Raw genomic sequence first — 21,031 nt, forward strand, 5'->3', positions numbered from 1 at the left:
CTGAGGCAGGCTGGGATGGGGGCGTCGCTCCCCGTGCTGGTCCCACGCGGCGCAGGGAGGCGTGCACCGCATACGTGCAGCGCGTGGCGGGCGGCTCGGGCCTTCCCGAAGGCTCCAGTGGCTCGGAGCCAGGCCCAGGCGGGCCCGGGGGGCGGGAGGTGGGGACGTGGCGGAGGCTCAAGCAGGCGGAGCTTCTGACGAGGGCGGAGCCGAGAGCGCCCGGGCGACGCCGCGGGAGGTTCTGGAAACGCCGGCTGCTGCGCGTGTCCAGGTGAGCGCGGATCTGCGGGGTCGTCGTCCGGGCTGGCCTCGGGTCCCGGTGACCCGGCGGTGCGTTCTGTTCTGCGCGGAGCCGGGAGCTGGATCCGGGGTCACTCAGTCTCGCTCTCGGCGCCCTGATTCTGCACCCGCCTGGGTTCCTGTTCCCGCCCGTGTCCCTTCCCAGGGTTAGGGCGGTGAGGTCAGCGGTCTCTTCCTGCCGGTACTACTAGGCCGGACCGGGCAGGACACTTGGAGAGCCTGTCGGGTCAAGCTCCCGGGAAGGGACGGCCTGACCCCAGGGTCGCCCCCGATCTAAGGCGGAGGCACCCGCCTGGCCCCTGGCTTCCAACTCTGGCAGGAATCAGCTTGATGCCTGCCAGTTTTATGGGCTGTTAAATCAGAAAGTCTCCTCCTATCTGTCAGAGGACATCCTTGTCGAACCTCTGATGTTTTCCCTTAGTAGTTTCAGAGACCGGTGGCGATTGGCTGACTGATTCAACAAATAGAGCATTCTCTGTGCCTGGAGACTTTCAAGGACGGAGGCAGGCAGAAGGGAAGACTCAGAAAGTCCGTGTCCAGAGCACCGGCAAGGTAAGTACTGAGTTGGTGTGGAGTTTGGGCTGTGTGGACTTGATAGATGTCTGGATGCTTCCAGACAGGAGATGGGAGCCCCTGTAAACTGGAGCTGTCATTTAGGAACCTGGACTTGAGGAAACATCCTGAGTGGCCACAGGCTTGGGCCAGTATCACTTCTGTGGTACTCTAGTGGAACCACGGTAATGGGAAAGGGCTGCTATAGGGAGTAACTGTCCAAGGGCCCCACCCACAAGGAATGAGAAATCTGCTTGTGGAGGAGTCCATTGAACCCTTGCAGCATGAGCATGGATCAGGGTACTTCTGTCGTAGGTTTTTACTGGGAAGTACAGGTGGATGTTCCTGTCATCTGTGTTATAATGTGTCATTTACTGTGCTGTAGAGAGCACTGAGTTGCTCCCTACAGCAACTCTGCTGAGTTCTCAAAGAGCTAAGGAGCGTGAGTGTGAGAGACTCACTGGGAAAGGTCTCTGGCCAACTCACTCCATCCTTGCGACGTGGCTTCACTGACTGGGCCACACGCAGTGGACTCTTACCCTGCAGAATGACACGTTAAAGGCTTTTGCTTCTTGATGCAGGCCATCTGGTTACTGACACCTCATCCCACCTGTTGGAAGGGTTTCCTGGTCCTAAGAGCAGGGTCTGGGTGCACCACTTTGTAGCATATGGAGTCCTCAAGCATCCTAGACTTTGCAGAGGTCTCTTGACTAGCTCCGAGTTTATAGGGTGATTTCGTAAGCTGTTGCCTGTTCTTGAGTTTATATCACATCCACGTCAACCCAAGGTTGAGTTCCCTGCTAAGTTGACCAGGATTTCCTCTGGCTCGTATCTCTCCATTGCCTCTCAAGTGGTCCAGGGTGTAGTCTCTCGATATGGTTCTGTGCCTCAGGGCCCAGCCTCTTGGCTCATCTCCACATACAGGATGTTTAACCTTTGGATTCTTTTCTTCTTGGGCCTTCTTGTTCTCACACAAGCTTGTCCACAGTGTGGTCCAGCCAGTAGCTACGTCGCACGGATGGAGTGAGTTGCCTGGAGGTCTTATCCCGAGGATTCCTACTGACCCTCCTTAGTACTGTGAGAGCTCAGCAGGCAGGCTCAGTGACAGTTCGACCGAAGCATTGTGTATGGCCTTTGGGAGTCCCTTCTACTTTGTCACGGGCTCTGCAGAGAGTGGTTTACTTATCTACAAATTGGACTTCCCACAATGGACTGTGGGTCGGTCCTTGAATAGTGTGTGCTTGGTATCTGACTAGACAGGACCTGGGGCTAGCATGATGGGGAAGAGAGGAGGGAGGGGAGGAGCAGCTCACTTTGCCCACAGGCAGCTCATAATCTCTCTGAGATTGTTGTTTAGCACTGGAAGCTGGCCTTGGGCCCAGGGAGGAGCCCTTCGTGTGGGTGCTTATCAGTGGGAAATTGAGGACGTGCAACTCTGGGGACTGAGTGGAGTAGGGGAATTGAGGGTTTCCTTATCTTCTGAGAAAGCTTCCATTTTTGACTGCACCCTCCCACATCCTTGGGAGGGTTTGAGGCTGGACCGAAGGCCTTGGCTGACTTATGGCCACGCTGGCTGATAGTGTGCCGAGGGCTGGGGGGGTGTGTCCCTGGCTTCTGGGATCTGTCAAGAAACTTAATTTTATGCAGATGGAGGTTGGCAGCAAATGCAGGCACGTGAAAGTCCAGCAGAGCCCAGGAAAGAAGAGTTCAACTTTGAAAAAAAAACGGCCTTCAAATCCAGTCATTTAGACCTTTGACGTGCCTGAGGGGACACCAGCCTATCCCAGAGCAAAGGGGGTTGCTGAGACCTATGGCTTGTGGAGTGAGAGATAGACAAACAGTTTTTCTTCTTAGCAAGAGCAGAGTAGGATGAGAAGGTTGGACTGGACTTCTTTGAGAAGCAGGGTTTTGTTCAGATGGTGCCATTGCAGGGCAGAGGGTTTCCTGTTTGGATAGTGATTTCCCTAGCCCTGATAAGATCTGTTTGAGCCTGTTGCAGGCCAGCCTCTGCTCCAGACTTCTTGGTAAATGCTTGTTAGAGGTTGTCCGCTCTGTACCTGGCACTCCTGGGAGCCAGGGAGTGGTGAAGATCCCAAGGCCTGGTACTTGTGGGAGACTGGAATGTGCAGGTCAGAAGCACAGAAGTATAAGATATTTTCGGGTATTGGTTCTGCTCCCTGCCTTTTGCCTGGGAACCTTTTATTGGTGAGCTTCAGAGCCTGCGATTGGCCAATTCCAGGATCCCCTCCAAGTGCCGCATACTTTGGTGATACCTGTTTCCACTCTCCTGAATTGAATACGTCATCTCTTCCGGCATTCCGGGGACACAGACTTCACTCGCCTCCTGACATTTTCTTGTTTCTTCACTGCCTCCCTGTGTGGACCTTCCCCACCCCAAGAGGCACTAACTTGGGCCCACTTCAGGTCCCCTTGAGTTCCTGTGATCCTCTGACGATTGGTCAAAATCAACTCGATGATTGGCAGCTTGCTAGCATGTGTCATCTAATTCAGTTCACACACAGGACTCTCAGGTATCCGTCCCAAGGATGATCTCCACTGTATAAATGAGGAAACAGGAAGTCTAGGACTCGTCCAAGGTCACAAAGCCAGGAAATGACATTTGGAGCAAGGATTTAAGTCGGGATCTTTCTAACCCCGTGGCAAGTGTACATGGCGGGCTGTCAGAGCCGGGTCGGCTGAAGATGTGTGACGTGGCCAGTAAAAGTGAATTCCCGCTTGAATTCAGGGAACTGTGTTGTTACTTTTCGTCCATGAGCTCCCCTTTTCCTGGTCAGCTCCAAGTCCAGATGCCACGGGCTTGTATTTGGGAATCTTTGAGACACCCATGATCAAGTTTTCAATCGGAGTGCAGTGTGGCTTTGCAGTTTCAGGAGGGCACGCGTGCTCTGAGGTGACACAGTTTACTGAGTAAGATCGGATGGTGTCAGTGTGTCTTGCAGAAGGGGCCTTAGCCGGGGTGCTTAGCTTGCCCACGTGTCACGTGTCTGGTCTAGGAAGCCTTTGGCAGCCTCGGTGGTCTTTCTCTTTCAGTACTCAGTGCCTCCTCACTCCTGCTTTGTGGCGTTTCCATCATCTGTGTGTCAACCACACCATGACATAGTAACTGGAAAAGAGTAGACAGAAACAATGCTAAGCTCTCCTAAGTTCTGTGACGGACTCTGCACCATTCTACACGGGCCTTCCCAGCGTCTCATTCCTTCCTTAGTGTATCCATGCAGTATACTCTACCCGTTGCTCCTCCTTCTGTCCTTTTTAGCAAGGTTATCAGGTGGACTGTGCAGTATTAACAGTGATCGTGCTCAGGTAACCTATTCAGTAATGCCCCGGCACTGACCGTTTCATTTCGTTCATTGTTGTAATTATTACACCTTGTTCCGTTGATAATCTCTCATTGTGTCTAATTCCTAAATTAGACTTTATCATAGGTGTGTACTCACCAAGAGAGGCAGCATATACAGGGCTTGATACTATCTGTGGTTTTAGGCACGTACGGGGGTTCTTGGAATCTATTCTCTGTGGACAAGGCAGGAGTATTGTATCTGGAGCAGAGATGATTATCTGGCTTACAAGGTTTTTGTGAGAATTAGATGGTAGAAATGAAAGATCTTTGGAAACATAAACCATGGTTATCTTAGACTAGGTTCCCAGAAAACAGAGCCCGAGGCAGAGCTTAAGTGCTTAAAACTTATTGGAAAAGTGTATTGCAGGGCAGCTGGGGTGAGGGGAAAGGAGAGAAGAATGGGAAACAGCAAGGGGGTGTCTTAGCAAGCTGGTCCCTCTGCGTGGAGATTGGCTGACTCTTCAGCCATGCCGGGTCTGACCACTTCTGTGTGCAAGCTCTGTGGGGACTCCATGCCTGCAGATGCTTTTCACAGAAGGTATTTGGCGGAAGTATTTCACCCTTCGTCAGCCGTGGTTCCCTCATTCCTCAGTCTGGTCCCTCTGTAGCCCCTAGAGAGACTAGTCTAGAGGGAGTGGGAGGGGCCTGAGAATCACCTTGGGTCAATAGTGTCTTCAAGTTTAACTTGACCGTTTGTTGAGGCCTTGATGGGAACCCAGCTCAGCGTTGGGGATATGGACTGAGAGCTTCTCTGTTAGTACACTGCCCTATTATTGTAGCAGGTGGCGGTGGCACTCAGCATCCGTGTACTGAACAGAGATGATGTAAGGACAGATATACTTTACTGGACACGTGCATTCTTGTGAACAGAGATGATGTAAGGACAGATATACTTTACTGGACACGTGCATTCTTGTCAAGTCCATTCAGCTCCCATTTCTTCTGGTGACAGCCATGGGGGTGCTGCAGATCTAAGGCCAGAGAGTCCCTTTACTGACAGTTTTATGTGCTTTCTTAAATGGACACTGAGAGATGAGACTCAGGAGGACTCTTGGGAGAGGGGAGCTCGTTTGGCTTCACTGAGTGGAGATCTTTGCTCTTACAAGGCTCTTGGTGAAGGTAAATATTTTTCACATGAAGTCATTGGAGGTTTGAGGTCTTGGGTGGTGCAATGGGGCTGGAGAGGGTAGCAGGGCCTGGTCACAGAACTGCAAGGGCCCTTTGGGCTAAAGTATTTGGACCGTATCTTGCTAGCTGTGGGGAGCCAAAGGGAGGGCTTCAGCAAGCCCTGCTGCCTACTTGGTAGAACAGAGTTGGAGGGAAGCCAGCCCAGGGGTGGAGAGGTCAGAGCAGGTAGGGCCTGCATGGCTGAAGGGCATGCTACAGGTAGACCAGGGTGATGACTGAGGCACAGTGTCCAGGAATGAGACTTGGGTGAACGTTTGGTGCTTACGGACATCCATGTGCTTCAGTGGTTGGGCCACTTGGAACCTGTGCACAACTCTTTCTGGGCTGAGTACCTGGGTCCTCTCAGCTCTGCCAGCCTGGAGTTAGCCATAGTGCAGCAGGCAGGCAGTGGTGGAAAAGGAGGTTGAGGAGTCCTGTTGGGGCGAGTTATCCCTTTGCTGGGCAGACAGTATTTTGCCCTGTGCTAGGCAAGACCTGTTTGCAAACCCATGTTCAGTCTCTAGGCTGTTAAATGCTTTGTGAAAGAACAAGCTGTAGCATTTGGGCTGCAGCTGGGAGCCTGGCAGAGGGTCTTTCCCCGATGAGGTAAGGGGAGAAGCTGAGGACGCTGCTGGTTTGCAGCTGGAAACATCTTTTCATGGCTACTTGGCCAGGTTATAAATGCACTTTCCAAAGAGCAGGCTCACTGCGGGACCGCTGGTTGTGTGTCTTGGAATCACCGTGCTGAAAAACGGTGCCAGTTGCCTGGTGGGTGAATTGCTGTCGCTGGGACATTGGCAGGCTTTGCAAGGCCTCCCGACAGGGGTCCAGACTCTGGGACTGCCAAGGCCCCTTTGGAGTTCAGTTGAGAATGTCTTACTTTGTTTCCTTTACCTAGCGAACACATTGCAAAATAAATAAATACATATATATTTAAGACATTCTAGTAGAATGTCTTGTAGGGAGATCAAGAAAACAAAGATAAAAAGAAAAATAAAATCACGTCACCAAGGTTTGGTTAGAGCATAATTCTTTCCTACATGCATACAGAGGTAATTTTTTTTCCTTTCAAAACATGGAGCATACAGCATGTATTACTGGGGGCTGGCCTTTGCCAGCCTGCTTTGATCTTTCTGTGTTGATGTCCATACAGTGTTTATTGTTATCTAGCCGATATCAATCTACCGTACAACGTGTAAACTCTCTAGTTGTGTTTTGTCTGGACAAATCTGATGAAGGCTACTTCTTTGGGTGCTTGCTACAAGATAGACATTAGTCTACACCCTGAGGTGCGGCTCCTAAAAACTCAGCCGTGTTGGTGCTGTGTTTCATAAAATGGGATTTGACTGTGACCACCTCCTGGATTGTTCTTCATGGGTTTCTGAGGGCTCCTGGGAAGGCTTTTGACAGCATTGACCCCAGGAAGACACACGAATGTCTACCTTTTCTGTCCCGGGTGAGTGCTGGGTGTAGCTTTGATTCAGAGGCTGACATTCCTTATACTGTAGAGGGCTGTTGCACTTGGATAAGCGCCTCTCCTCACTTGGCCCAAGTGAGATGACTTTTTTTATATGAATCCCTTTGAGTCCGGGGCCCTGGGGTGAGAAGAAATGAGCAGATGCCCCTGCTTGGAATGGTAGCATCAATGTGGCAGCCTGAGAGCGGCTCGCCTCAGGGTGCCTTGTTCTCTGGGCCAGCAGGGTTTCCATACCTGCCTCCCCTGCCAGAACAGGACTTTGAAGGTGCTTGGTAAGTCGCTTTCTAAAGCCCATGTGTGATGCTTTGAGGCTGTGTCTCCCGGCTGGGATCTGTGGGTGGACTCATCTAAGCCAGGTAGCACATTCCAGAGGAAATCAGCTGGCATTCATGTCATAAAGAAACCTGGTTGCTTCCACCTATGGACTGTGGGTGGTATTTGAAAGGAACGGAGAGGCTTCCCGGTTCCTTGATTTCTGACTAGGTATGAGTTGTAACTGGCCACTCAGCTGGAGATGTATGGAGCCCCCACTCCATCCAGATCTGGTCTGGTCTCCTGCTTGGGCAGAGAATTGCCTCTACTCTGAAGGGCAGTTGGCTGGCCCCCGGCATCAGAGAGCTTCCCGACTCTGAAATTTTCCTACATATTTTTGGGCATTTTTGTCATCTCTGTTTTCTTTGCTTTCCATATACTAGTAAATTTCCACCTGAGCCATTCCAGAGACTTGGCTTAGTTGGAACAAGAAGAGGAAGAGCAGGCGAGGTTCAGCTGTGTGCTGGCCTTTCAGCACGTTCCGGGCTGCATGGCTGGATGGGGAGACACATCCAAAGCCTCTGCTGTGTCCTTAGGCCGGCTGCCAGTGAAGCCTGTCCCAGGTTGCGGCTGCGTCTCTCAGAACTGCGTCTATTTCTAGTCGGATGAGAAGGCAGTGGCTGGCCTCATCCCCATGTCAGCAGCCCAGCCCTAGTGTCTTGGCTGTGTGTGACTGACTCACCTTTGTATCCTGAGCACCCAGCTTGGTGCCTGGAATCTCCGGGTTGTAACTAAATACTTGTGAACGAGTAGGGAGTGGCCAGAGAAGGTGTCTCACTACAGGAAGAGCCATAGTCTGTTCGGAATTGCCACTGTGAGGCAGGTGCAGACCGGCAGAGGTCAGTTTTCCGCTTCTGCTGACTCTCTGCCAGGTACCTCAGCTTGCTTTGTCCTCTGGCCATATTATTTGCTTTCTTTGTCATTGTCTCTTCTGTGCTGTCACTTCCTTATGGATGGGATCCAGGCCCTTGAAACCTTCACCTCCGTTGGTATGTGGCAACAGGCCCCTCCCTTCTCTGTGTGGGCAACCCCTCAGTTCATATACAAAGGGAGGTCCCTTCCAGAGGCCCATTTTCACATTGAGATGCCATGGCCTCCATCACTGGGTTGGGGAGAGTGGAGCTTGCAGAGATGCTTCTCCCCCTCCTTAGATCCCGATGATCATGACACCTTGGGAACGAACTTTCCGAATTGGCTCCTCCTCCGTGTGGCTCTTGACACTTTCCCGGTGCATGTATTAGAAAGTGAGAAACACGAGCAGGCAGGAAGTCAGTGTATACATTTATAATCTTAGCAATTGGGAGGCTGAGGCGGGAAGACTGTGACTTCCAGGCCACCCTGGGCTCCAAAATGAGACCCTGTCTCCCAAAAGGAAAACAAAATAAAATGAAATCTAGGCAGGGGCCAGAAGTGAGCACACGTCCCTGGTTCCATGTCCTGGGTGATCTCAAATGCCTTATTTAGTGACATATTTGAGTGTGTGTTTATGTGTGTGCACAGCATGCATGGATGTGTCTTCTCACAGAGTCTTGCTATGGAGTTCAGGTGGCCTTGAACTTTGCTCCTCCTAACCCAGTCTGAGTCTGAGTTTCCAGGCTTATACCACCCATGTCTTTCCACTTTGTTGATCTGATCACTGTTCCTGGACACCTTGCAGGTCCCGCCCTTTCCAGTCATGAAGCTCCAGGTGTTGGTGTTGCTGATGTCCTGGTTTGGTGTCCTGAGCTGGGTGCAGGCGGAATTCTTCACCTCCATTGGTATGTGGTACTAGAACTCCAGTCTTCCTAAGCAGCCCTCAGCTAAATGCAAGGGGCTGCCACTGCCTGAGGCTCGTTCAGGGTAGGGTAGTTTAGTCATTGATTTTGACCAGTTTAGGGAGAGTGGAACTTACAAAGGCTCCCTCCTGCCCCAATCCCTGACCCCTGCACCCCAGGGGATCCCCATGAACATGCATCCTGGGAGACAGGTTTCTGAATTGGGCTCTCCTCTCTGGAAGGGCAGACTACAAGTAGCTTTCAGATCTTTTTCAGTCCCTGGCAAGAGGCTGGTTTAAGCAATGGAAATTCTCTATTCCAAGGACCAGATCTTCTCCTTTTCAACTGAAAATTAAGAGCTGATCTCCACGTGATGAGCCCTTAGATGTCCATGCCCCTATGACAGGACCAGCCGGCTGACAGTGGGAGAATGAGACTTAGAACTTCTCCTAAAGTAGTTCCCAGTGCACGTGCGCTTTGCCCAGACTTCTTGACACCTCTGCTTCTATCTTCCTGAGGTCGGGGGTCACGGCCATGTGAACGAATAGGTCCCCGTAACTACCAGTCCCTGTGATTCCTAGTTTACTGGCATGTACTTGGCAGGGGTATTCACTTCTCTCCTGTACAGGCCATTCCTCATCCATTTCTCACTGGTCCATGCTTCTCTCTGTAGGGCACATGACCGACCTGATTTATGCAGAGAAGGACCTCGTCCAGTCTCTGAAGGAGTACATCCTGGCAGAGGAAGCCAAGCTCTCCAAGATTAAGAGGTGTCCGATGTCCTAAGACCCCCTACACTTAAGTCATCCCTGTTGCTCCTCTTCCCAAGCCCGTCCAAAGTGTCTATAAGAGAAAGTAATTGAGAGGTGACCCGGGGAGTTGACCTACAGTTAACCTGTGCTCGTCCTCAGGAGCTGCTGAGTGCAGGGGTTGGGAAGCTACCATCTTGTTTTTTCCTCTTCTACTTCACACTTTTTAATTTACATCAGAGTTCCCAGCTCTTACCTAGATTAAGGGCTAGAAGTATCTAGGAAGTTACTGTATTCGTGTTTTATCATCTCTTGATGAAAGAGCCCTGGACCTCACCAGGGAAATGAACACCCTGTGTGGGTGGGTGCGGTAGTCTCTTTTTCCTTTGGTTCCGCAGCTGGGCCAGTAAGATGGAGGCCCTGACCAGCAAGTCAGCTGCTGACCCCGAGGGCTACCTGGCCCATCCTGTGAACGCCTATAAGCTGGTGAAGCGATTGAACACAGACTGGCCTGCCCTGGGGGACCTTGTCCTCCAGGACGCGGCTGCAGGTGAGGGAGAGTGAGCAGAGATCGGCTGCGTCCGTGTGCCTGTCCCTGTGCCTGTCCGTGTGCCTGTCTGCTTCTGCCTGGAGCTGTCCTTGTTGGTTTGTTTTAAAAGTGCAGTAATCATCACTTCCTGTCCTTTTGTATTGCCTCCTGGTAATGACATTTTCTAATTACACTTCAGTAATACATCTTTTTAAAACAAACTTCAGGAACGTAAAATATATCACGTAAAAAAAAAATCACGATGCCTAATCCAGTAACTCCCTGATAAACACCATTAAAATTGGGGAATGGAGAGATCGCACCATGGTTAAGAGAACTGGTTGCTCTTGCAGAGGATCCAAATTTGGTTCCCAGGACCTCTATGGTGGCTCACGACCATCTGTATTTACAGTTCCAGGTAATCTGACCCCCTCTTCTGACCCCTGCAGGCACTAGGCATGCATGGTGCAGACACACATGCAGGCAGAACTCTCATTCAGACACATAAAATAAACTTTTAAAAATCACTTTTGAAAACTATAATCTTGGGCTGGTGAGATGGCCCAGTGGGTGAAGCCCTTACCATCCGAGTGTGAGGACTGAAGTTTAGATCCCCAGAAACTGTGGCTAGCTCGGCAGATGCGTCTGGATCATTCCAGCTCTTGGGAGGCAGAGATGAAATTTCCCAGGCAAGCTGGCTAGCTAGACAAGTTGATCCATAAGCTCTGGGATCACTTGGGCACTCTTGCCTCAGTAAATAAATAGAGGGTGATTTACGAAGACACGTGACTTCTGTATACATTGACAGGCATCCATGTGCACCCACCCACATGAGAAAACACACACACACACATTTACAAACACCATACATTCAGACATACCATAAGAATCTGCTCGTGTGATTAATAACAAACGTTGTTAGTAAATGGTGCTATACATGGATTAAAGGATTAAAAACTCACATGCTTCAATTCATTCGAATTGAGTCAAGTGGGCTGAGGCAAGCTGGGGAACGGAGGCTTCGTCTGAATCTTTCCTGCCTGTGCCTTTTACAAACAAAGCATGTCTGTGCGGATTCGACATAAACGTGCTTTCAGTCCCAGCTCCTGTAGACGCAGCTAAGTGTGCCTGTGCCGTGACCGTAATGGCTGGATAGTCATTTCACAGGGATACTGCACCGGTCCAGATTTTCAGCCCTCTTTTACATGTATTTTGGGTCTGCCTCTGATTATTTTCTAACTTAAATACCTAGAAACGGTCTTTACAGGGCAGAGCATAAATGTGTTAAAAGGTTTTTCTGGGGTAGGACCTTCTGTGAGTGAAGGAGGATCGTGGTAATGGAAGGGTGGGCTTGGAGGTGGGCCACAGGATTCCCAGCCTCAGGCTGGGCTGGGCCTCTTCACGTTGCTGAATGCTGATTAACTTCAGACTAGCTGTCTCTCTGGCTGAGACTGGTTACAGCCACGTGACCAGCCGGGGTTGGGTTTGGCTGGGGGCTGGTAGTCTCTGGGGAGGGTTTGGTGAGCTCAGAGCTGCTGAAGCTACGCCAGTGAGCTCACGGCCTCCAGAAGCCACTGCCTTTCCCAGACCCCGCCCCCTTCCTGGGCTGGGTCTGCTGCTCAGAACAGCTCAGAACAGGCTGTTCTGCCTGCTTTCTGGAGAGGTAGGCAGGGAAGCCTGCATAGTTGTAGAAGGTAGATCTCTGCACTCCCGATGTCTGATCTTGTCCCTACGGCCCGCCCCATCAACATCAGGAAACGCTACGATTACCTGGAAGGTGATGGGATAGGCCCCGAGAGCAATCATTGAATTTCATCGCTGATGTTGGATGCTTGCCCGAGATAAGGGGGAACCCTGAGAGTACAGCATAGCTATTTCTAGGAGTTTTTCTTTTTTCCTGTATACTAAAGTCTTCCGAGTTCCTGACCATATAGCTGTGAAGAAGATGATGTAGCAAGCATACCCTGGCTTGCTGTGATGAGAGGAGGTAGCAGTGGGCGCTGCTGCTCTTGGATAGGGGCCAGGGACAGAATGTGTTGTAGCTCCCCTCCCAGTTCCCAGTTCTTAGGCAAATTCCAAGGCCTGAATCATTAGTATAGCAAGGCCTGCCTTCTGCTTGGAGCCCAGAAATAACAAGAGTTGTGTCTCTGGCTTGGGACCAGGGCTTATGGCCCTGGAAAAGCCACCTAGGGCCCACTTCAGTGTTCAAATCTGCTTAGGCTCTGGGCTGTGGTCTTGAGTACAAAACGGGGAACTCATACCCTGACTATTAAACTCTTATGTGCTAAGCTGTGTGCAGGGCCTTTTGATTCCAAATGAATAGCACAGGGAGGGCTAAGAAAGTTCTGTGGAGGAGCCCCCATGGAGGACTTCCTGAAGAAGGGGAGTTCTTTGTTATTGTTGTTTGTACTCTTATCTTGGTGCCGCACGCCAAATGTGTGCCACCACTGAGCCTCCAGTCTGCTGACAGCCTTTGAGGGACGGGACAGGGAAATCCCATTAGGCCGAGACCTAGTGACTGTCCGCTGGGTCAAGAGTGACCTTGTCCTCACTGTCATTTGGAAGGTTTTGTGGCTAACCTCTCAGTTCAGCGGCAGTTCTTCCCCACTGACGAGGACGAGTCTGGAGCTGCCAGAGCCCTGATGCGACTTCAGGACACCTACAAACTGGATCCGGACATGATTTCTAGAGGGGAGCTTCCAGGTAATGCAGCTTCCTTTGCTCATGTCTTCCCAGTGTCTGGGCAGGTCAGACTGGCTTAGGTGCACGTTGGTGTCGGTGCAGATCTTTTGGCTTTCCCTTCGGTGCCGGTCTTCCATGCTTCAACCCCTACCCCAACGTCTTGATTCAGATATTAGCCAAGACCTCTCCTCTGGTGTAGTAGAGAATTGTAGCTCAGGAAACTCCCCGAACATCGCACTCCCGGAGGATGGCTTACCTGCTTCCATCCCTGAGCCTCGCATTGCTTTCTGTCATGGCCGATCTGTAGACTTGCTGCTTATGTCCCACTGACATTTAGTCTGCTCCCTTTCATTCAATCCTTACTTCTCTGGGCTCTCTCCTCGAGTTCATATACAGTCCCCCTTGGCCGCTCATTTCTTGTTTATCCCCCTTTCCCTGTTCTCTGTCATCTGACTTTTTATGAAGTCTCTGTGTTTGCCCATCTCTTGGATTTCTACCCTAGACCCAATGTTCTTTTGGGCCCATTCTCCTCTCCTGATGAGGGTGCTGGGTAGTGATTTATTTTCCCTGGTTCCCACATGCTCCTGAGCCGACAGAGCCTTTATGCCTTCTGTCTGAGATCCTGTTCTTCAAACTCACCAGGAACACTGGGCCAGTAAAGCCAGCTGGTGGATTACAGGTATAACTTCAACCTCACGGTAGCATCTGGCGCCGTTCACTTCTTTCTCTCTGATGTTCTAGATTCTGGGTGCTGATCTCAGATTTTTCTCTTTTGACTCATCTGATAATTCATCCCTCGGCTTTTGTTTGTTCTTTAAATTGGCTTTTTAAATTTTTCTTGCTTAATGCCCACTGCTAGTGGTTATAAGATTTGCTGGCCTTAGGGGGTTATTTGAGACCAATATTCCCAAGGATCCAGCTGGACCTCATTCTTGATTTAAACACTACCTTACTCCTTGGGAGCCTAGGGGAGATATAGCAGAGAACCCACGGGTGGTAGGAGCTGCCTTCCTTCTTCGATGTCCTGTTACTGGTTAGTCAAGGCCCAGGCTCTTGGTATGGAGGACTCTTCTGAGCTGATAGGGAGGACTGCTCTCTTTTTTCCTGCTTCAGTCAGGTGTCGGGCCAAGCCCAACTATGAGGCCAGAAAGAGGAGGTAATTCTGGGAGGCTTTTTGACTTGTAGCTCGGAGGCATGGTTGGCGGTAGAAGGGAGCTGTATCCTGACAGCATCCTTCCACAGTGAACAGGCCCCTGGGTGCCCTGAAGGGGTCAGAGGGCAAAGGGAGTTACTGTCCAGAACTTCACCCGCTATTCACTCTGAGTCCTTCCCCACGGAGGCTCCTGGTTGCCATCCCTTGATGTGTTGCAGATCTGTGTTCCTTGTCAAGGCCTGCCTCCTGGGCTTCCGGCCAGGATAGGCCAATGCCTGTAGACATCTCAACTTGGACATTCTATAGTTTCCACAAGTTTCATATATAGTTTCATCTGTTCCAAATCGAAATTCCCATCTGGTTTTGAACTGATTACCCTTAGTCTTTATCTATTAGCTTAGGTGCAAAAATCACCTCTGCCCATTGGAAGCCTAAGCCATAACCGTAGTCTATGGATTCTGTCTCTTTAATGCCCTCTGACCCTTTTCATATCTCCAGCTTATGTGGGATAATTTTCTGTGTTATCCACTTGAGGTCAATGCTCAGCTTTCACAGTGACCCCAGAGTCTCCCTCTAGGTGGTCTTTGAGGTCCCACTGCCTCCTTGGCTTCCTTGCCTGCTGTTCTCAGCATCCTCATCCCTCTGCTCCAGTACTCTTACCCCTTCTGGGCTCCTCCCTGTCAGATAACCCTTCAGCACACAGCTTAGCTGTGGAGGACTCCACAGGGAGTTCAGGGAGCAGACACTTGAGTTTGCTTGTAGAGAGGATGCTGAGTTCTGGAAGTCATTCTTCACATTCCTGGCATTCACAAGACATGTTGCTTATGGCTGCTGGTCTTTAACATCCTGAGGCAATGTCGTCATAGGTCATCCCATTGAACTTTTGGCTCCAGTCCTTTAAAACTGATGCTGGCGTCTCTATGTAGATAGATATCTGATTAGAAAGGGGACTGAGTCTGAGGCTGGGTAAATTGCCCAGAGTCACACAAATGGTAGGTATTCAGTAAGGTCTGCACATCCAGGCCCCATCTGGGTCCAGACCACAACTTATTTATGTATGTTACACATCCTGCCCACAATAGGTTCCTGGGCCCAAAGAGGGGAGATTCAGGGAGACTTGTGGAGAGAGGAAAGGGGCCCCGTAAGTCCCCTCATCCTTGGCCTGCTGATGACTACACCTTGTGTTTGCTCTCTTGACATCCCTATCCCATGTTCCTTGAGAAACCTACCCCAGATCCTGAGCCACCAGGATGAACAGAGTCTGGTCACTGCAGTAGGGTTTCCTTCTGGGAAGATGCCCATTATGGACTTTAGGCAAAGAGAGTGATGTGCCAGCAGGTCGAGCTTTCCAGCCACGACCAATAGCACTTAATAGGGAGATTCCTGTGGTCTGCAGGGAGGTCCTAACCCTCCTTGTTCTGTGGGACCTGCCCTCTGGTTATTCTCTGAGGAACACACAGTCTTTGCCCTCCCAAGCCTCTCGTAAGCTCTGCGTCTTCCCTAGAGCTAATACTGTTTCTCAGGTCGGAACTGTCTTTGTGGTCACTTTCCCCAGCAGATGTCCCATTAGGCATGAGGCTCACTGAGCCGTTGCTCTAACATCCCTACCGGACTGCAGCCTTTGTTCTTTGTCCCCATTGGTGTCTGTCACCTGTTCCTCTTAGTCACTGTTCATGCCACTCCATCTATGTTCCCTGAGGTCCAGCCTTGAACCTTCTCTGTTCGTTCCTCCTTCAGACTCTTCCTGCATGTCATGGCCCTCACGTAGAGCTTTCATGCCGCCTGAATTCAGCCACGCTTCCTGCTTTCAGAGTTACACGGCGGCCATCTGCCCTCCAGACTATGCCGCTGACCTCAGGGCGGCGTCTGGGTGGGATTTCTGAACCCCCTCTCACAAAGCCCCTTCCCACTTGAGAGGAGGAGTCTGAGCCTTAGCCTATGAACTCTAACTTGAGCTAAGCTAACCTGTTTATGTGCGTATGATGACATTTCATGGTGCATGGCGTGAAGTCCAGGTGGTATTCTGGCTTGGGTCATGTGCCCCTTTCAATGATCCAGGCCTTTTCTAAAGTGAGCATCTCCCTTCTTAAGCCAGCATCCTTTCGGAATCCGATGGTTGTTTTTCCTGCTTCAGGAACAAAGTACCAGGCCATGCTGAGTGTGGATGACTGCTTTGGGATGGGCCGCTCAGCTTACAACGAAGGAGACTATTACCACACCGTGTTGTGGATGGAGCAGGTGCTGAAGCAGCTGGATGCTGGGGAGGAGGCCACTGTTACCAAATCCCTGGTGCTGGACTACCTGAGCTATGCCGTCTTCCAGCTGGGTGACCTGCACCGTGCGGTGGAACTCACCCGTCGCCTGCTCTCTCTTGGTAAGGGGGTTAGGGAGTTGGGGTAGCAAGGGAACTTGACTTTCCCACCTGATCGTCTCTTGGAACTAAATCAGTCCGTTTGTTACCTGGAGGGTGACGTGTGTCTTCCATGATTTCAATCACTGAGTAGCTTCTTGTACAGACTCCTCATATTAGGATGCCCCTAGCATCCTTGTGTGCATGTGCGTGTTGCTCATGTGTGTGGTACGTTCATGGGCATGCGTGTGCGAGTGCGTGTGCACATGTGTGTGTGCCATGGCACTTTTAAAAATAAGGACCTAGTGTTGTGGTGCTTGTACCACTATGCAGGGTGGACCCCTCACCATGTTAACTATAGCTTGAGAAGTAAGCTGTCCCCTACTTCCGGATTGCCGCAGTGACAGCAGTTCCAGCTGAGGTCTAAAGTGGGACTTACCATGCCATTTGTCTTCTGTATGTCTTGTGATGTGGGACAGAACAAGACCCAAAGCTCCGAGTCTCTGAAGCGCCCCGAGTTGCGCCTCTTACTAATACATGGAAATGTGGTTGCCTGGAGTTTCACAGAGCAGCGAGGACTTGGCTTTTGGCTTTGCCACTGCTTTCTGGGGGCTCAAGTGTGAGGTCAGCTCCCATTTGAGCATCCCTCAAGACCAACAAGGGTAGAGGGTTTTATAGATCCCATCAGGTGAGTTAGTAAGAGGCTTGGACAGGGCTCAGGACATCCTGGTTCTCCTCCTGTGTGGAGAAGTCACTGAACATCTCTGGGACTCACTCAGTCTTGCTGTCCTGGAGAGTGACGTAGAAATCCTGCTGTGGTGGTTGCTTCGGATACTGTGATGCCCACCAGAGCTGGGACTCTTCTATTTTTAAATAAAGAGTCGTGGTATTTAATTAATTAATTGTGTGCGTGTGGTGGCGGGGAGGGGGTGTCAGTGTACAAGTGCCACAGTGTACCTGTGGTCAGAGAAGAACTCTCTCATCTCTTGTCAACTTGGTCCTTTCTTTTCACACCGCATGGGTCCTGGGAACTGAACTCAGGTTGTCATGCTTGGCAGCAAGCACTTTTACCTGCCGAGCCCTCTGGCCTGCCTTGCAGCCCTTCTCTTTCACCAGTATCTCAGCTTGCTAGACCTGGCTACACTCTGGGGAATGGGTTTAAATAGCTACAGCTAATGACAGGGAGGAGGCAGAACTCAGAACACGAGGGGCCTCCAGGAGGCTTGAGAAGGTTTCCCCTCCCCCCAGTTACTAGCTAAATGTGCTTCCCCTGTCGCTGGAGTGACGAGCCCAGGTTAGGTGCTGCAGCCAGCAGAGCGTAGCATACCAATGGGAAAGAAATGGCTCGCAGGGCAGTCTCCGTGGATGACCTCACAGAAGTCTGTGGTTTTCTTTCCCTTTTTCTAGACCCGAGCCATGAACGAGCCGGAGGGAACCTGCGGTACTTTGAGCGGCTGTTAGAGGAAGAAAGAGGAAAATCATTGTCGAATCAGACGGACGCTGGACTAGCATCGCAGGAAAACTTGTACGAGAGGCCTGTAGACTACCTGCCCGAGAGGGACGTGTATGAGAGCCTGTGTCGAGGGGAGGGCATCAAAATGGTGAGACCTGGGATGGGGCTGGTAGTCAGGCTGGGGTTCTGAGCGCTGGCTCTGGGCAGGCAACGTGGCAGGTTTCACTGCCTGTTTGCATTTTTCTCAACGTCAGCTGAGGCTGGAAGGTGGGCATTTGCTGATGCACAGGGCAGGGGGTTGCCTCCTTGGGTGTTAAAGGGAGAATTACCGCCCTCCCAGGGCAGTATTTATGCCCCACTCACCCCAGTGTGCCTACTATCATCTGACTCATTGGTTTGAAGAAAATGATGGGTGTGGATGTATCTCAGGTCCCAAGGGTAGCCGTGGTGTAAATGACATGTAAGACTCAGTGATGAACAAAGGCAATACTTGCTGGGGTTTGGTATCTGTGTCCCTGGCTTTTGCGAGCCATGGGTCCCACTAATCCTTCCATATCCATATGAGGGAGGCTCTCACCTTTCCTGTGCCCCTGACCAGCTCTCAATAGTTTCTGTGTGGAAAGGCGTCTCCTCATCCATAGTGCTTCAGACCTATTCTAATCCCCATGAAAAGGGTCATGGAGTGCCCTCTGCCACAGGGAAAGAGGTGATCTTCTAAGAGAAGGGGAGCTGCATGGTTTGGGTGACGTCACTTCCTGCTTTGGTTTTTTTCTGTGGAGAAGCTGACGCCAGTCTTGGTCATAGAGAGTGAGACCAGTGTATGCAGACAGCGGGCTGTGACTGAGGGTAAGGACTCACTCTGCTTGGGCCTTGTGCTCTGTGCTCCCCAGACACCCCGGAGGCAGAAGAGGCTTTTCTGTAGATACCACCATGGAAACAGAGTGCCACAGCTCCTCATTGCCCCCTTCAAAGAGGAAGACGAGTGGGACAGCCCACACATCGTCAGGTACTATGATGTGATGTCGGACGAAGAGATCGAGAGGATCAAGGAGATTGCTAAGCCCAAAGTAGGTGTCTCTGGGGGTCCTGCTGGGGCTGCATGGGGTGGGGGTGCAGGCCCTCCTGCTGCCTCTGTGTCGAAGTTTGTCCATCCCCCACTCTCACCAACAGCTGCATGAATCCATTGACAAGCTGCAGACTCAGCCTGACCTTGAAGGTTCATGGCCTGGTGGGGAAGGAAAAGTAGGGACCCAGAATAGATAGACATAAGCTATGATAGCAGGCCATGTTGGGAATGGGGCATCTCAGTGACAAGTACCAGTTCACCTGATTGAAAGGCTGGCATATGGGTCGTTTTTCAGGAAATGCATAGTTGTAGAAAAGAGAGATCCCTGGAGCTCCTGATCAGGGCTACAGTGAGTGGTGAGGGCTGGTGTGAGGGGTGAGAGCTGCAGTGAGGGTGAGGGCTGCAGTGAGGGTGAGCATTGCAGTGAGGGTGAGGGCTGCAGTGAGGGTGAGCGCTGCAGTGAGGGTGAGGGCTGCAGTGAGGGTGAGGGTTGCCGTGAGGGTGAGGGCTGCAGTGAGGGTGAGCATTGCCTCTGGCATTTTATGTTTATGAACTGTTGTCTGTTGCAAAGACTCCAACTCATCTTCATCTTCCCTTGAGAAAATGGAGAAAGCTGGCCTGCGTGGATCAGAGGTGGTAGAAGTTAATCCTTTTTTGGGCTGACTTTCTTGGGTTACCTCAGTAAGACTGTCATCTCTAAGCAAGGAAGGTGTTGTTTTATCTTTCCTAATACTTATAACTCCTTCACCTTGACTGTCTTATCGAGCTGCTATGGACATGCGTGTCTTGTTTCTGAGTGTCGTGGAAGTCCAACTGGTATTTCTGCCATGCACACCATTGGCTGTTGGTTTTGTATATATGTCAGGTTGATAGAATTACTCTTGGATTCCAAGCCCATAGATGATTTGATCCCATTTAATCTCTTCTGAAGAGAACTGGGGACCGCCATTTCCCCCATGTTCTCCTATCACGGGTGAAGGAGAGGGAGGAATTAGCCGGCTCCTCTGGTCTTTGGCTGTAGTAGAATTGTAGAGGCTAAGGTGGCCAGAAGCTTTGCTCAGGGATAGACCTAAGATAGGTCCTGTAGTAGCCCTGAAGCCTTAGAACAGCCTTGGTTTGAAGACCTAGCACATCTGGAGACAGAGTCTGTTGTTGGTATCATGGATGTCACTTAGAGTCAATCTAGTCAATGTGTATGGACAACTGTAACCAGGGCTCATTTCACTTCCTGGGTCAGTTCCAAAGTCCTCTAGAGAAGAAAACTATTTTCCTGGTTTCTAGATGAGAGAGGCCCTGTCATGCCAAAATCTCCAGAGATTCCTTACCTGCCTTAGTTAGTCTTGGACATTGAACATTCTCTGTGCACATGTGAATCCACAAACGGTGTGAATCGGGAAGGTGGTTGGCATTGGGATAACTGTGTTTTGAACAGGAGTCATGTGACAAGCATACACATTGGCCGTCATGCGCTGACCTCTTCTTTCCAGAGGCCAGGACAGACAGATGCTATTCTGGCTTTGAAGTGGGGCCAGTGAGCTTAGCTTGGCTTGTGGAGAATGCCTGGCAGCTGTCTGTGAGTCCCCGGTCTGCTTTCAAAATAGCCCCGTCTGTCCCCAGGGCAGAGCACAGCTGCCCAAAGTCTGTTTTGGGCACTAGGCCAGTGCCGAGGCTCCAGTGTTTGCACAGTCTAGTGGCAGGGACAGCCATCCACTAGGCTCAGAGAAGGACCGTAAACAGGAGCCTGGGGAAGCCATCTTCCCTGGGTATGCTGGCTGCCATCCTCACATTAGAATGTTATGAGGCGAAGTGACTGGATGGGTCAATTTACTTCCTGACCACACTTCCATTATGGCTCCTCTTCTCCGTCCCTCTTGCCACCTCCTGTCCCAGGCCACTGCCATCTCTTGCCCTGACCCTTGTTCCAACATTCAGGTCTTTTTCTCATTCTGCTCTCTTCTTTGTTAGCTTTCCATAAGGTGGCACAGTAGTCCTTCTGTTGTGACCGACCATCTCTCCCTTGCATAAGGCCTTCTCTATTTCAGGTTGGCCATGAGATGGCAGCAGACCCTGGTCTCTGCTTCCCTCCAGTCTGTTCTCATCTCACTACATGATGGCGCCTCATCCTG

The 21,031-nt window shown here is 51.0% G+C and overlaps 1 protein-coding gene across 10 annotated transcripts in view; it reads left to right on the top strand.

Annotated features, from left to right (window-relative positions):
• Positions 1-205: 205 nt before the first annotated feature.
• Positions 206-21,031, top strand: part of P4ha2 (prolyl 4-hydroxylase subunit alpha 2) — a 28,848-nt gene continuing 8,022 nt past the window's right edge. For 2 of the 10 annotated variants that reach the window (NM_001399540.1, NM_001399539.1), the window contains exons 1-9: positions 206-271; positions 722-852; positions 8,827-8,926; positions 9,597-9,693; positions 10,071-10,222; positions 12,767-12,904; positions 16,171-16,410; positions 17,794-17,987; positions 18,730-18,906. In NM_001399540.1, the coding sequence (NP_001386469.1) occupies positions 8,845-8,926; positions 9,597-9,693; positions 10,071-10,222; positions 12,767-12,904; positions 16,171-16,410; positions 17,794-17,987; positions 18,730-18,906 (1,080 nt within the window). In that variant the 5' untranslated portion in view covers positions 206-271; positions 722-852; positions 8,827-8,844. Of the gene's footprint in view, positions 461-721; positions 853-8,826; positions 8,927-9,596; positions 9,694-10,070; positions 10,223-12,766; positions 12,905-16,170; positions 16,411-17,793; positions 17,988-18,729; positions 18,907-21,031 lie in introns of all 10 variants that reach the window. The other 8 variants (NM_001399541.1, NM_001108275.3, NM_001399543.1 and 5 more) reach the window with 7 other exon arrangements.

This window comes from Rattus norvegicus, chromosome 10 (assembly GCF_036323735.1).
Source record: "Rattus norvegicus strain BN/NHsdMcwi chromosome 10, GRCr8, whole genome shotgun sequence".
In the NCBI taxonomy this organism is placed as follows: Eukaryota; Metazoa; Chordata; class Mammalia; order Rodentia; family Muridae; genus Rattus; species Rattus norvegicus.